This window comes from Suricata suricatta, chromosome 17, assembly GCF_006229205.1.
Source record: "Suricata suricatta isolate VVHF042 chromosome 17, meerkat_22Aug2017_6uvM2_HiC, whole genome shotgun sequence".
NCBI lineage: Eukaryota > Metazoa > Chordata > Mammalia > Carnivora > Herpestidae > Suricata > Suricata suricatta.
Genome location: NC_043716.1, coordinates 13,929,304 through 13,944,592, shown reverse-complemented (window position 1 = coordinate 13,944,592; position 15,289 = coordinate 13,929,304). Strand labels below are relative to the sequence as shown.

The 15,289-nt window shown below is 53.1% G+C and overlaps 2 protein-coding genes across 5 annotated transcripts in view; both read right to left on the bottom strand.

Moving 5' to 3' along the window:
- SLC43A2 (solute carrier family 43 member 2) overlaps positions 1–2,434 on the bottom strand; it is a 37,928-nt gene extending 35,494 nt beyond the window's left edge. For 2 of the 4 annotated variants that reach the window (XM_029928770.1, XM_029928773.1), the window contains exons 1-2: positions 2,334–2,434; positions 1,248–1,451 (exon numbers count right to left, since the gene is read on the bottom strand). In XM_029928770.1, coding sequence (XP_029784630.1) covers positions 1,248–1,407 — 160 coding nt within the window. In that variant the 5' untranslated portion in view covers positions 1,408–1,451; positions 2,334–2,434. Of the gene's footprint in view, positions 1–1,247; positions 1,452–1,591; positions 1,724–2,333 lie in introns of those variants that run through there. The other 2 variants (XM_029928771.1, XM_029928772.1) reach the window with 2 other exon arrangements.
- Positions 2,435–7,726: 5,292 nt separating this feature from the next.
- SCARF1 (scavenger receptor class F member 1) overlaps positions 7,727–15,289 on the bottom strand; it is a 10,215-nt gene continuing 2,652 nt past the window's right edge. Inside the window, exons 5-12 of the mRNA XM_029928008.1 lie at positions 15,222–15,289; positions 13,368–13,586; positions 12,843–12,971; positions 11,966–12,069; positions 11,356–11,476; positions 9,972–10,093; positions 9,743–9,889; positions 7,727–9,082 (exon numbers count right to left, since the gene is read on the bottom strand). The exon at positions 15,222–15,289 is cut by the window's right edge and continues 43 nt beyond it. Coding sequence (XP_029783868.1) covers positions 8,214–9,082; positions 9,743–9,889; positions 9,972–10,093; positions 11,356–11,476; positions 11,966–12,069; positions 12,843–12,971; positions 13,368–13,586; positions 15,222–15,289 — 1,779 coding nt within the window. The 3' untranslated portion in view covers positions 7,727–8,213. The remainder of the gene's footprint in view (positions 9,083–9,742; positions 9,890–9,971; positions 10,094–11,355; positions 11,477–11,965; positions 12,070–12,842; positions 12,972–13,367; positions 13,587–15,221) is intronic.

Genomic DNA, 15,289 nt, shown 5'->3' with positions numbered 1-15,289 from the left:
AAAGGCTAAAGGTTATAAATGATATACTCTCTGTCGTCTCTCCCAGGGGGCCTCTGCATCCCTTCCGTTTCTCCTGCCCTCTCCCTGTCCAGCAAAGCTTGCCTAGAGATGAAACACCTTGGGATGTCCTGGGACCATCAGGAAAAGGAAACAAGGAGGATTCTAGGTGGGGTTCCGGGCAGCTGGAAAGGGGGTTCAAAGTTTTCTCTTCCGCCAGATTAGACCTCTAGGAAGAAAAGACATGCCGATGGTGTGATTCAGAGGGTCAAACTTAAGCTATCTCCCTCTAAGGGGACTCACACAGGGGTTGGCTGACAAAGAGACTGGGAAGAGATATTGCGGAGTTCACTATTAGGTGGCCACTGTTGGGGACAACAAGAGGGCAGAGGGAAACATTTCCTATCAAGGTTACATAGGAAAGGGGTTGGAGGGTAGAAGTGGGGTTTCGGGTCCTACTGCTTGACTTGATCTACTGACCTATAGCAATTAGGATCCTTAAATGAAGTCAGGGGGCGTGTGAGGATTGGAGTGGGGCTTACATTTCTTGTAGGCAAGCATCCTCAGCCTGCATTTAGCAACCCCAGTGGTGTGGTAAAGGGAGAAGACAGAATTAGTGTCATTTCCTTAAGTACTCCCCTTGCCTCCCGCTACCATGATAGGCAGATAGAAGGCCACGGAGATGTTCTCGTGGCCTATGGGAAGAAACGTCCTCTGGAAAATCATAAGGCAGCAAAAATAGACAAGAAATTGTAGCTGACATGCCCTGAAGAGACTCCATAATGGTGTAAGAAACATCCAGATTCTAGATGAACCTTCAGTGGGGTGGAGGCCAAGCCACTTCCTCTCTCTTCTGCTGCACCCCAACCATTGACTCAGGAGTTCCTCTTTCTCACAGTCAGAGAGCAACATATTTAGTGCAAGTCAAGTGATAGGCCAGACACCAGGAGGAGAGGAATCCAGCAAGGTTCCTAGCTGGTGAAAAGAACATCCTGGACTTGGAGGTTCTGGAACTACCCCAGTCCTCAACTGTGTGGCCTTGGACAAGTCAGAAGATCTGTCTGAGCCTCAGTTTCTTCATCCACAAAACAGAGACAATGATGTGTACCCAGCAGAGCTGGCTGAGGCTCAAATGGGGCTTTTGCTAAATGGGAGGCGCTACTGCGGGCCGGATCTTCGCTGCCATCTCGCTCTCTCCCAAAGCCCCACTCCCGGAACCACCCTGAGCCCGCCCGAGACGCCCGTCTCACCTGGCTCAGTACACAAGTACGAGTAGAAGCCCTCCGACTTGAGCATGATGAGCAGTGAGCCCCAACCCAGGAGGACTGCCGAGAAGAGGAGGTTTTCCAACACGGCCGTGCAGGCCATCCACCAGCGGCGCCGATGGGCAGTGGCGAGGGTGGGCGCCATGGCGCGGCGCGGCGGCCCTGCTCCGGCTCCGGCTCGGCAGCCACCTGCACACAGACCTCGGCGTCAGCGCCCGGCCCAGCCCAGCCTGTGTGGCCAACCCGGGCCGCTGCCGCAGCGCGCTGAGCTTGTCACCCCTCCGCGGCCCGGGCCGTGGTACGCGCAGCGAAGGAAGCCCCAGCCCTGCCTGGATTGCCAGGCCAGCCTGTCCGCGGCTGGCTCGTACGTCTGCCCTCAGCTACCGGACAGCGGCCCCGGCCAGGCAGGGAGACCTCTCCCTAGGCTCATTCCGACGAAACCTGAGGCATGAAAACAGGAGGGACTAACGAATGCTCAGGGACGTGGAATTAATCCTGGCTCTCCGCAGGACTGACACAGCTTGGGGACTGTCAGGGGAGGCACCTTCAGGTCCGGATACCTGGCCAGGGCCATACCTGAGGACTGCCACTCCCTGGGACCCTACAAGCGCCCTCCCGCCCTCACTCGAGACCCTTCCCCAGAGCTGGTTCCTTCAACCACAAGATCAGCGAAGGGAATCCGGAACGGCCCGCCTCCGGCTCGCTCATAGGCTGGACGGCTAAGAACTGCCGCGCCATTGGCCGCTGCCTAGGTCGCTAGGCGCTGCGGCCACGCGAACCCCGCATGGGAGAGGCGAAGCCGGTTCAAACCGGCGGCGCGAGCCACCTGCGCGGACACCCCCCCCCCCATTCCTGGGCTGCTTCCGCGCCATTTAGTCTGTTCCCATGGAAGCGGACCCCCATCCCTCCATCTCTGAGCTGCCGCCTCTATTCGTCATCTTTTCCCTGGCGGATCTTCACCCAATCTGTTTCCTCTCATGGTCATACATTTTCTCTCTATGCCCCTATTCGTGCGCCTTCTGTCCTCCTAGCACCTTCGCTCAGGTCCCAGATCCCCAAGACCCAGCTCACCCGGCTGCTACTGGCGTGTATCGGGCCCGGCCGGCGCCTTTTCTGCCTCCTTTTATTCCAGCGCTTTTATTCCGACCCCGAGAAGAAAACACTGTCGCACGCTGATTGGCTGAGTGGGGGGTGGAAACAGGCAGTGACCAATCAGCAGCTACCCGCCCGCCCCGCGGCGAGCAGAAGCCGGTTCCGGCCGGACGTGGGAGACAAACAAGAGAGCTGGGGGGGGGCCAGGGCAGTGGTGGGTTGCCATGCTCTGCTGCCTTAAACTGGAGTAACAGCCGGGCTGGGAATCCCCCGGGGCATTGCCCCATCGTCTCTCCAGAGCCTTACTCCGTAGCTCTGACCCTGGGTTCGGTCCCCCCCGTCGATGTTCTGGTGGACTGCATGCCTGCCTCCCTCGCACACCCAGCTGGGCTCTTGCACTCGGTTCTACTCCAGCCCGATACATAGTCCCCAGCTTTCCCTCTGTCCTGGGTACCACGTCCCGATGCTCTGGCTCCGTGTGGGTCTTTCCGCTCCTGCCATCTCCATTGCCTGTCCCACGCAACGCTGCCATCCCCGGCTGCCTCAGGCTTTGTGTTCTAATTTCTCGCTCTCCTGCCCCCAGTGTCCTCCTTCCAGGCGCTCTCCGCACATTCGGGATCCCCGGACCTCTGTCCAGGCGACGTGTGCCTCTTCCCTGCGCTCCTGATTCACCAACCCCTCTCCTGGGTGCCATCCGCCCGATCCCTAACAGATGCTCTTGCGGGAATCCCTAGGTGGGAGTTTGGAGCTTGTTACCTGTACCCTAGACGGTTTTCTCCCATCCACTGACCCCTCGCTACCCATTCCCGCTGTCCTTGGTCTCCTTGGGGCCCCCTACCCAGAGTTGACCATCCCACATCCCCATTGTCCTGCGCCGCACCTCCACCCCCGTACGCCTCATTCCCGGTCGTCTCCAAGGGTCTTCTCTGGTGACGCGGAGGGCAGCGCCTCGGGGAGAGCGCGTGCCGTGGGGAGGACTTTGGGCTTCCAGTCTGATCAGCGAGCGGGACCTGCACCCAGGACTTCTAGGGCAGGGGGATGGAGCCCGGGCACTGGGGAGGTTCAGCAGCCCTGATGCGTCTCCCGGATCGGAGTCGCCAGCCCGATCTTGAAGGCTCCTCGGGCTCCCCCCGATTCAGCTTGGTCTCCCTCGGCACCGCTCTGGGAGCCTCAACAGCCTCCCGTTTCAGTCCTCGAATCCGAGTGCGCCCCCTGCCGCCATGAACCCATCTCTGGCAACCTCGCTCACACCATGCCTGGCGCCTTGAGTTTGGGGGACACTGGCTGGTTATCTATCCAGTTACCCATTCCCGCAGAATCTCGCCCACTCATTCTCACTTGCTACTGTCACTTGATAAACTTCCGTCCTTCCCTCCCTCCTATTGCCACCTACCTAAGGAACGTCTTCAGGCAGCTGTTTCATACACATCTCAACTGTTTCAAACACACTCAAAAATAATTCATTTTCTACCCCCAAAAACTGTCCCTCCCCTTCTTTCTCAGATAATAGTACCACTACCCTAAAACCATCTTCTCAACAACTGTTTATTGTGCACCTGCTGTTATTCTCCCTCTCCTCCACCCCATCCCCACCCCACCAATATAGCCATGTCTTTTAAATATTTATCAATATTGCTCATCTGTGTCATAGGAGTGCAACTGGTGTTCATCTAGCCGCCAATATCAGCCCCTCAAATCCATTTCTTCACCCAACCCCATCCCAGTGAGCTGTGGGAAATGTAAATCTAACTTTAGTAAATCTGATTTCTGCTAAAATCCTTCAGAAACTCTACCATTTGTCCTGTAGGATAAAGTTCGAGTTCTCCAGCCTGACCACAGACTCCTTCCTGCTAGTCTCCCACCCCCTAGAGGCCAGGTGCCGCTTCAATCTCAGGGAATTGCTTATGGTTCCTGCACGTGCTGTTCTCTCACCTCTGGCCCTCAAATATACACCCTTCTTGGATAGCACCACCTCCAGGAAGCCTTCCCTAACCACTCCTGAAAATTATTCTCCACTATCTCAGTCTACTGATTGCACTGTTTTATAACTATCAGTTCATCTGTTTGTCTCTCCCTTTTCCCCACTGACAGAACTAGGTCTTACTCAATTTTGTGTACCGCACCCCCCCCCCCACAGAAGCACAAAACAGATGCACAATATTGTTTGTTGAGTGAAAACATGAACAAATGAAAAGGGGTGGAAGTTACCCGCTTCTAGGGGCAAAGGATGGAAGCTTTGTCCTTCAAAGCTGGGAGAATAATAGTAATGACAATAAAAATTACCCTTCATTGAGAACCAAAAATTTACTAGGTGCTTTACATAGTTTGTGTCATTTAATCCCCTCTGTAACTCTGTGAGATGTCAATTGTCCCCATTCCAAAGTCACAAAACAAGTATATCAGAACTGAGAGTTGGGGGCTCCTGGGTGGCTCAGTTAAGTGGCCAACTTCAACTTAGGTCATGATCTCGTGGTTTGTGGGTTTGAGCCCCGTGTCAGGCTCTGTGCTGACAGCTCAGAGCCTGGAGCTTGCTTCAGATTCTGTGTCTCCCTCTCTCTCTGCCCCTCCCCTGCTCATGCTCTGTCTCAAAAATAAATAAACATTTAAAAATTAAAAAAAAAAAGAGGGGTGCCTGTGTGGCTCAGTCGGTTAAGCCTCCGACTTCGGCTCAAGTCAGATCTCACGTTCGTGGGTTCGAGCCCCGCATCGGGCTCTGTGCTGACAGCTAGCTTAGAGCCTGGAGCCTGCTTCCAGTTCTGTGTCTCCTTCTCTCTCTGCCTGCCCCCCTATGCTCTGTCTTTCTCTGTATCAAAAATAAATAAAACATTAAAAAAAAAAAAGAATTGAGATTTGAACCCATGGCTATTTGAATGAAATTCTAGGTTGGGTTTTTTTTCCCCACTCTTTTTTTTTAATGTTTATTTTTGAGAGAGAGAGAGAGTGCGCACACAAGAGGGGGAAGGGCAGAGAGAGAGCCATGATCCTCCCTGATCATGAGCCTTCCAGGCACCCCTTTTTTCAGTCTTTTTATCAAGGGTGTTAAAGCTCCAACCAGCACTGCTGGCAAATCATAAAGAAATAAAACCACTTAAGGTACTAGAAGAATATGCAGATGATTATTTTACTAGTTTTAAGGTAGAGAAGACCTTTCCACTAAGCATGACATGAAACTCCTAAGTCAGAGAGATTGTCTAAATTTAAATTTTAAATTTCTAGATGCTGGGGCACCTGGGTGGCTCAGTCATTTGAGGGTCTGACTTCAGTCCAGGTCATGATCTCTCCGCTCACAAGTTTGAGCCCCGTGTCAGGCTCTGTGCTGAAAGCTCAGAGCCTGGAGCCTGCTTCAGATTCTGTGTTTCCCCCTCTCTCGGCCCCTCCCCCCTTACATTCTGCACTCTGTCTCTCTCTCTCTCTCTAAAATAAACATTGAAAAAAAAATTTTAAATTTCTGGTTAGCATCCAGATCTTACAGCCCCATATTGGACTCTGTGCTGACAGCTTGGAGCCTGCAGCCTGCTTCAGAGTCTGTGTCTCCCCTCTCTCTGCTTCTCCCCCTGCCCTCATGCTTTGTCTCTATTTCTCAAAAATAAATAAACGTTAAAAATTTTTTTTTAATTTTAAACTTCTATAGAGGAAAAAAAACAATAAACACTATTAACTGACCAATCACAAATGGGGCAAAAAATTCATATCCTTGATATACATAAAGACGCTTATAAGACAATGAGGAGAAGAGAAATAGTTCAACTAGAAACTGAGGAAAGAGGGGCACCCGGGCATCTGCCGTCACCTCAGGTCATGAGCCCACCATTTGTGGGTTCAGGCCCTGCATCAGGCTCTCTGGTTTCAGAGCCTGGAGGCTGCTTTGGATCCCCTGTCTCCCGCTCTCTGCCCTTCCCCACTGTGTTCTCTCCCTCAAAAACAAACATTAAAAAAAATAAAATTGGGGAAAGAATATAATCAGATAGCTTATAGGAAAAAATACAAAAAATTATTAAAGACATAAGAAGCAATTCAACCTTAGGATAATCATAGAAATTCACATTTTAATGATACAATTTTTGATGGTTAATAAACAAAGGCAAAACACTTTTGTCTTACAAAGATCGTAACTTCTTCAGAAGCTTTAGCATGTTATTACTTTATTGTTTTTATTGTGCTAAAATAATGAGACACCATTTCAACCTATTAGACTGGGTGTGGGGACCCAGATCGTGTCACTGTTTGTGAGAGTGCAAAACCATGTAATTGTTTTGGAGGGCAATTTGGAGTAAGTACCCAAATGTTTACTTTTTTTAATGTTTATTCATTTTTGAGAGAAAGAGAGAGAGAGGCAGATCAGAAGGGGGGTGAGGGGCAGAGAGAGAGGGGCAGACACCATCCAAAGCAGGCTCCCGGCTCTGAGCTCTCAGCACAGAGCCCAATGTGGGGCTTGAACCCAAGACCCAGGAGATCATGATCTGAGCTGAAGGTGGAGACTTAACCGACTGAGCCACCCAGGTGCCCAGTACCCAGATGTTTAATGTTCTTACCCTATAACCCAGCAATTCTGCTTGTTGGAATCTCTTCTACAGAAAAACTTCCATGATTGCAAAAAGAAATACGGACAAAATTGTACACTGCATCATTTATTGTATCAAAAAAACAATTAGAAACAACCCAAATTCCCATGGGTAGGGGATGCCTTAAATAACCTGTGTTAGTTCCACATGATGGAGTCCCGTGCAGCCAATTTTTAATAAAAAGAGGTAGCTTCATAAATACTGACATCAGAAGATATCCAGGGTATACTTAAGGAAAAAAGCAAACTGTGCAGTGCTATGTGCACAGGAAAACATCTAGAAGGAAGGGTCTAAGCTGTCTGCAAGGTCTCTGAGCACTGGGATTGAAGGGGAAGCTGGTGTTTCTGTCTTTACTCAGTTATTCAAGTATGTGAGAAAAGAATTCAGAACCAAAAGGCATCCAGTGACGAGTAATTCTGGCCCCTCCCCCGTCCCTCAGACTCCTCTGGGGAAAAGGGAAATCTCCTTTCTATTCTATACATATTTGTAATATTAGTACTTTTTAAATTTTTAACAAAGAACATTGTTTTCTTTATGATTTTTTGTAAAAAAAAAAAAAGTTAAATCTAGGGAGAAAAGTAGAAAGAATGTTCACTATAGAAAATTTACAAATTATACAGAAGTTTACAAAGGAAGAAAAGATCAGCCACAATCTCATCTCCCAGGGAAAAAAAATACCACTTGATGCCTTTCCCCCAAATCTTTTTTATGCATGTATATCCTTTAAAAAAAAAGTCTGTAAAACAATCACAATACACACCAAATGGAAGGATTCTAAACACGGATCCTGAAGGAAAAGGAAATGAAATCTCAAAAAAACCGGACTTTTTATACTTGACAGTAAAGCACAGAGTCTCCCGTACCCCCCACATTAAATCTCGCACAACACGACTTCTCATGCTCGGTGAGGAATGTAACGGAAGCAATCTTTCCTTAATCAATCTTCTATCATTGAACATTTAGGTTGTTTCCCATTTCAGAAAAATGTTTTGCAAATGAAGAAAAGAATAGCCTTTTGGGGCAGAGTCTAGGACAACAGAGAAAAAGTCCCCCCAGTCACCTCTTTCCCCTTCCTGACCCCACCCAATGGAGTCTCTGCCCAGGCCTTCCAGACCACTCCCAGAGCACTGCCAGGGCCCAGAGCCAACTGGCCTCCAACTCTGACGCTTCTCCATGAAAGGGCAGAGGCTCGGGTATGTCTTTCCTGGCCCTGGGATCTTTTTCCAGCAAAACACAATCTGAGCCAGGGCCAGTTTGAACACCTACCTCCCATCTACAGTCTTCCCTCTCCCCAAATTCAAGGTCCTCGGGGTGCTGGGGGCCCAGAAATGGGTGCCACATTCTCATACTGGGGCTCCTCCTGCCCCTCCTCCTCAGACAGCTTCTGGGGATCCTGTTCCTGGGGGCCCCCCTTAGGGGCCGGCTCCTGGGCCCTCCCTGAGCTCTTGGTGCCATCGCCTAGCCCCCTGGCCACTTCCTCTGGCCCAGTTCCTGCAGACTCCAAGGCCCTAGTGAGCTCATCATTCCGGCCTAAACTGGGACTCGGACTGGCAGTGCCAGAGGCCGGCCCAAGACTGCCCTTATTTCGACTAAGGGCCCGGCGCGGAGGCTTGGGGATGGCACTCTTGACCTTGGGCTCTGCCTGGCCTTTCTGGAAGCTACCAAAACGGCGGAGAACAGACCGGACGGGGCCCTCAGATACCTGGGGTGTCCCTGCCAGCATGTAGATCGTGGTCACAGAACCTGAGCCCTCCGAGACACCGCCCTCAATGGCTTCCACACGCTCAGCCACTGTCCGGCCACCAAATGGGAGTTGGCGACGGCCAGCGACTGAATCCCTGGGACTGGCAGCACCAGGAAGGGTCTCATCTGTTTCCGCTTTCTCTGGGCCCGTGGACTCCTCAGCCTCCTGGCTTTCGGGACTCAGCTGGGCCCCCCGCGAGAGCCTCTTGGGCTTTCGGAGAGGACTGTTGAGCTCCCCTGAGCTTTGGCGACTCTGTGGTGCAAACTTGGTGCCTTCAGCAAAGGAGACTGATGGCCGCTTGGCCCGTGCTAGGCTGGAAGTGCGCGGGATAGGGAACGGTGTGGAGGCGTCCTCCGGCGGAGGGACGGGACCTGCAGGCAGGCTGGCCTCTGGAAACTCTCCGTGGGCCACGGTGGCCATCCCTGGCAGAGGAGACAGGAGAACTTGGCCAAACCCAGGCTGGCCACCCCAATCCGTCCCGTTTACTCCTTTAGCACCTTCTGGGAATCCTTGTTAATGGGGCAAGGAAGAGGGTGAGGGTACAGAGGCAGGGGAAGGGCCTATTCAGGTAGACCCTACTCCTCCTACACACTTTTCTCCACGCCCCTTCCCACTATGAACTAATGCCACACTCTCACCAAGCCAACACCCTTTCGATGCCACACAGTCTTGTCGCTCTCATCTTGGACCTTTGTGTGCATTGTTCCCTTTTCCTGAAACACCATTCCCGCCCCTCCTTAACTTGCATTTTGTTGACTCCTGACTCCTGAGTCTAGCAGACTCCAATATCATGAACACGGAGACACCTTCCCTGACCTTGATCACCCCCGACATGGCTGGACTATGAGCCCCTACTTGTATGTCCTCCATCAAAGTACACACCACTCGGTCCTCCCCAGGTCTGATCACTGCCCGCCACACGAGAAGGCTCGTGAGGACGGGACTCTGTCTTGTTCTTTACTATGTCCGTCAGCCAGTAACAGTGACCTGTGCCTGAATGGGCCCTTGATACACGTTTGCTGAAGGAATAAAGAAGTAGTGGGCAGGGCTGCTCGAGACCAAGCGGGCTGTCAGGGGGCTACCTTCTTGGGGTGGCACGCAGTAGGCAGGGCCCTCGTCCTCTTCGCCAGACTCGGGGTCAGAAGAGAAGGAGTCGTCTGAGGCCCAGCCCGCGGAGGGTGGCTCAATGAAGCTGTGGTTGAAGGGGATCTCCGGGTCGTGGTGTAACACTGCAGGGGGCTGTGGGTCAGGCGCCGAGGCCCGTGGAAGACCTCGTCCTGTCCCAGCCCAACCTTCAGCACCCACACTCACCGGTCACCCAGGGAAGCTTGTGGCTGCTGAGGGAACCACAGGGTAGCGCGGAGCCCAGGCTGGTCAGTGCCCCCCACACCTGTATCTTCATCCTGGACACGGTGGCTCCATCTCTTGCCGGCCTGAGGGTAAAGGAGGGCAGTCAGTGCACAAGACCACGGGCTGGAGCAGCATCAGGGCAGGAGCAAAGGGTGTGAGAGAGGCCGGGTGACACAGTGACTGTCTACCTCAGTGGTTCCCTTTGGCTACAGAGTAAAACCCAAACTATGGAGCCTGAGATTTGGACCTGTCACAGAGGGCAGCATAGCTCAAATAGACCCAGGTAGCCACTCTGGTTCAACCTTTGCCCTCTCCGGGGCCTCAGTTTCCTCATCTGTAAAGTGGGGATAACTCCTATCTATAAGACCTTTTTTCAGGACCCAGCATAGCTCCAGGCACCTGGTGAGGTTCCCCTCAAATGCAGCTTTGTGTTATCACCCTGGCTGAGTCCCAGTTCAGCTTTATTTCTCGAAGTGGCACCTCCTCCAGGACCCCCAAGCTGCTTCCTTGTTACCATTCCTCTGACAGCTTTTGTACACTTCTGTCCTCCTGGGAGGGTCTTCTGCCCCGCCCCCAGGCTCTCTGCTCCCGGGGAGGGGATACTGGGTCTGCCTGTCTGTGACTCCCCCACAGCACACAGGACGGGCTCAAGGCTCAGTGCACTAAGTAACAAGAGAGCACCAGATAGAGAACCCAGAACAACAGTGTGGGCAAGTGACAGGCTGGGTCACCTTGGGCCCCCATGTCCTCCTCTGTGAATTGAGATTGCTAATCCTCCTGCCCCCACATTCCCTGCTTTCAACCTTGCTGCTGTGAGTCTCCAAGAGATTTTGTAAAGGAACAAGGCTCTGTGCAAGCACCATCCCCCTGCGGCAGGCCCCCCTGAGCCCAAATCCTTCCTATTATCTCCTTTTCTCAGAAAGCCACCATCTCTGATAAACCACTGCTCAGACTTCTGCATTACGCTCCTTTGGATGGCGATGGGGCGTGCTGAGGCCTTCTCTTCCCCTCTCTGCCCAGAGCTGCCCTGCTGCTCCTGCCTTCCCCACCTTCCGCCTCTGGTCCCTGTTAATAAACCGTCGGCCTCCTGCTGCAGGTCTGAGATTCGCCAGCCTGGTGCCCAGCGCCCACTGCTCACATTCATGCAGCTCGGACACTCGCCAGGGAAGGCAGGCAGCTGACCTGGTGTCTCCAGGCCATGGCCACTGCCAAACTATCTCATGCCCTCTGACTTAAGTGTGTGACGAAGCCAGCCCTTCCCCACTGCTGAAAGGAAACCAGATGCCACCTTGCTCCCAGCCTGAGGCCTGAGCTGGGGGTGGGGAAGGGATGAGCCAGCGTTCACCTGTCCTTGGGGTCCAACCGGGCAGCCCAGCAGCAGTAGGCACAGAAGGCGATGCCCAGGAGCAGCAGCAGCAGAGGCACGAGGATGCCTGCGATGACGGCGGCATCCTGACCGCGAGGCCCTGCGGTGGGGGGGGGGGGGGGAGTGCAAGTTCAGGGCCTTCCTATCTTCCACACATGGCGTCTCATCTCCAGCTCTGAGTTGCCTCCCCCGGACCTTTCCACCTGCGGGTCCCTCCCCTTCTTCTGAGAGATGTAGGCTCTGTTCAGCCTGGAGGCCCTCTCCCCAAGGCTTCTCTGCTACTCTGTCCCCTCCTCATGGTCCGTGGCCTGTTCCACAAGCTGTTGCTCCCAGTTCTCATGCCTGATACGCATCCCGGTGTCCAGCCCTGCCTGCTCCTGGATGCTAGCCCTGGATGCAAGCCTGTGTCTCTGCAGGCAGAGGCTATGTCCTATCTTCAGGGGCCTCACGATCATCCTTACAGATTCCTCGTATAGAGCATGTCTCTGAAGGGAGCCCAGCCTCCCTGGCAAGCGAAAGGTCCCCGAAACCATATAAAGGGCCCGTCTTCCCCTGGTTCCTGCACCCCGCACCCTCCTTTCCACCTTACCCAGCTGGCAGGCCCCAGAGACAGGGTGGCAGGATCCCTCTGGGCATTCACAGGGAATTGAGCAGTTGTTGCCATGGAAGCCAGATGGGCATGAAGTGTTGCAGCTAAGGGGTGACAAGAGAAACAGGCTGAAGGCCGGGTGAGAAGGGAAGGGGTGGGCAGGGGGCAGGGGCAGGTAGATTTCCGGGCACGCTCCCCAACCCCTTTCATGCAGACTTCCCTGGATGATGCCCCCCGCAGGCTTCTCTGACCTCTGAGGACATTCTAAGTACCCCTGGCTGTGTTTGGGAGAATCCCAAGCCCATCTTCCAGAGGGACCACCCACAAGCTGGTCTCCAGCCCCCCAGGATATAATCTTTGGGCAAGATCCACCCCTCATGATCCTCGTCCCTGGCCCATCCAGCACTAATGTGAAACGTGAAATAAGCAAGATGCCAATGGCATCCAGGGAAACGTCCTCAGGGTCTGGAGGTCTGAGTCCAGCCCTGCCCCAAACTCTCTGGGCCTTGGTCCTCTCCTCTATAAAATGAGGCCTCTTCCATTTGATACTACATTCTATCCTAGAGGTGGAAAACCTGACGTTGGAGTCATTGACCTTGATTATGTTTTACCACCTGAAGACCTCCGGGAAACAACAAAGGAGCTGGAGTCCCACCCCTTCTCGGCCTAGTTCCGGAGCCAGGCCTTTTAGATTAAACTTGGCTCTGACCCTTCTTCAGAAGATGGAGACCTCACAACAGGAGGAGAACTTCTTCGTTATGAGCGTGCTGGGTGGGTATCCGGGAGGCGGAGAAGCCCAAGAAGGGAAGTTTAGGACACAGACTGCACAGAGGCCTGACTTAGGCCCTTGCTTCCCTGCCAGGGCCCCAGTTCTCACCTGGGTCCCCAGTAGCCAGCGTCGCAGACACATTCCCCAGTCATAGCATCGCAGGCCCCCTGAATACAGGTGGGGCAGGTAGAGCTACAGCCCTCCCCAAAGGTGCCAAGTGGGCAGGGGTCTTCACACCTGAGGTGAGGCGAGACTCGGAAGCGGAGGGCAGGGCAGGCCTGGCAGGGCAGACCCCCCACAAAAGAGTCCTACCCATCTTCCCACATGCTTCTGGACTCAGGGCCCCAACTGTCTGTGCCTCAGCAGTGAAGCTTAGGTGTAAACAGGGCCTTGAACCTGGGGCCAAACCCCACAGGTGACAGACTACAGATCCCTGGAGGGAGAAGCGAGCAGGATACCTGAGTGGTGAGGGAGCTAGAAGAGAACCCTGCCCAGGGCCTCATCAGCACCCCTCTCTCTTCCCTCAATTTTGGCCAGGAGGCAGGCCCCCACTGGGGGAGGGAGCCATCCCAGAGCTGGAATTAGGAACCTGAATGAGGGTGCATCCCACCCCGAACAGGCTCACCCCCTCACCTGGGCCCCAGCCACCCAGGGTCACAGCGCTGACAGTGCCCAGTGTCTGCCTGACAGGCCTCCCCGAGCCGGCAGTGGGGGCATTGCTGCTGGCAGCTCTCGCCAAAGGTGCCAGGTGCGCAGGGCTGGTGGCACTGGGTCCCGTTCCAGCCCGGCTCGCAGGACTCACAGCTGCCTGTGTCTGCAGAGCATGGCTCGTTCTGCTTGCAGTGGCCACAGCTGGGAAGAGAAGGGGTCATGGGAGCAGTGAGGAGCCCACAGATGGACCGCCCCCCAGGCCTCCAGGGAGGCTGGAGAGCATCCAGGACGTTCAGGCAGGTTGGAGCCTCCGTTTCCCCCATGTTGTACAACAAAAAGACTGGACAGATGACCTCTGTAGGATTCCAGCCCTCTCCTTCCAACTTCCCATTCCAGGACCCAGCCTTCCCAGGGTCCCAGGGTGGGCCCAAGCAGAGCAGCCAAGTTACCTTGGCCAACCTTCTCTCTCCTATCCTTCCCCCTCTCTTCCCATGCCATCTGAGGTCTGGCATGAGTGTCACTCAGGGTATCTTCTATCCCCTAACATGAAGATCCCTAAAACTAAAAACATGTGTTTTCATCACTTTAATTTCAAATGTATCTTATGGTTTAAAAAAAATGCTGGGGCACCTGGGTGGCTCAGGCAGTTAAGCCTCGGACTCCCAGTCTCAGCTAAGGTCACGATCTCGCAGTTCGTGAGTTTGAGTCCTGCATCGAGCTCTGGGCTGACAGTGCGGAGCCTACTTGGGATTCTCTCTCCCCCCTCTCTGCCCCTATTCTGCTCTCTCTCTCTCAATAAATACACTTTAAAAAACTTGTTAAGAAATGCTTTCCCTAGTTTTTTACTAGGGAAAGTTACTGGCAGTATGAAACTTTAAAGTGCACAGCATAATGACTTGACTTACATATATTATGAAATGATTACCACGGTAGGTTTATTAATATCCCTCACCTCATATAGGTACAAAAAAGGGGAAACAAGGGCTTTTTCTTTGTGATGCAAACTCCTATACTCTCTTAGCTTTTCCAACAAGGTTTACCTTAATTTCTCATTATTCTTAACAGTTTCTTGACAAGTTTCCCTTCAGATAATTATCTGGAGTCATATGCTTGGATCAGAATCATTTGTTCATAAAATCAACTTAGCAGTCCAGCATCAAAAAAAAAAAAAAAGGAAAAGAAAAATAGAAAACATATGTGTATATATACTGAATATATACACACACATGTAATACATATTATATATGTGAGGTAAAGAGAAGTATATGTTGTCTGGTTACCGCGGAGGTGTGTGAATGAAATAGGTGGGAGTAAAACGCTTTTCTTTTTGTAGTGTTTGTTCGGTTTTATTTTGTTTTTTAAGCAAGCACCTTGCCCAGAGCCCAACATGGGTCTTGAACTCACAACCCCCAAGTCAAGAGTCAAATGCTGTACCTACGGAGCCTGCCAGGCACTCAGAGAACTCATTTCTTATTGGTGGGGTGGGGGGGCAAAGTTTGAAAGCCACCAGGTCTACAAAGGACCCTGCAATCATTTCGTCACGTAGTTCATCTTTTTGTGTTTCTAAGTATAGCTTGCTAGTTACTCCTATTGTCCGTTTAACGGTAATCGGACGTAGGGTGGGCCAGGCTGGACCTAGGAGCATCGGGATCTTTCTCCCCTTTTCATCCCCTCCTTCTATGCCTTCGCCGAGGGCACCTTGCGACACTGTCCCTGCGCTCCAGCCTCTACCGAGCCCATCTCCTTTCTCTCCCGTTCTCTCCAGCTCCTTAGCCGGCCCGCCCCGCTCTCTTCCCTGCACCCCCCACGGCCCGCGCCCCGCGGCCCCCAGCTCACCTGTCGCGGCAGTGCGGCCCGTAGCTGCCGGCGGGGCAGGGCAGCTCGCAGCGCGCGCCTCGGAAGCC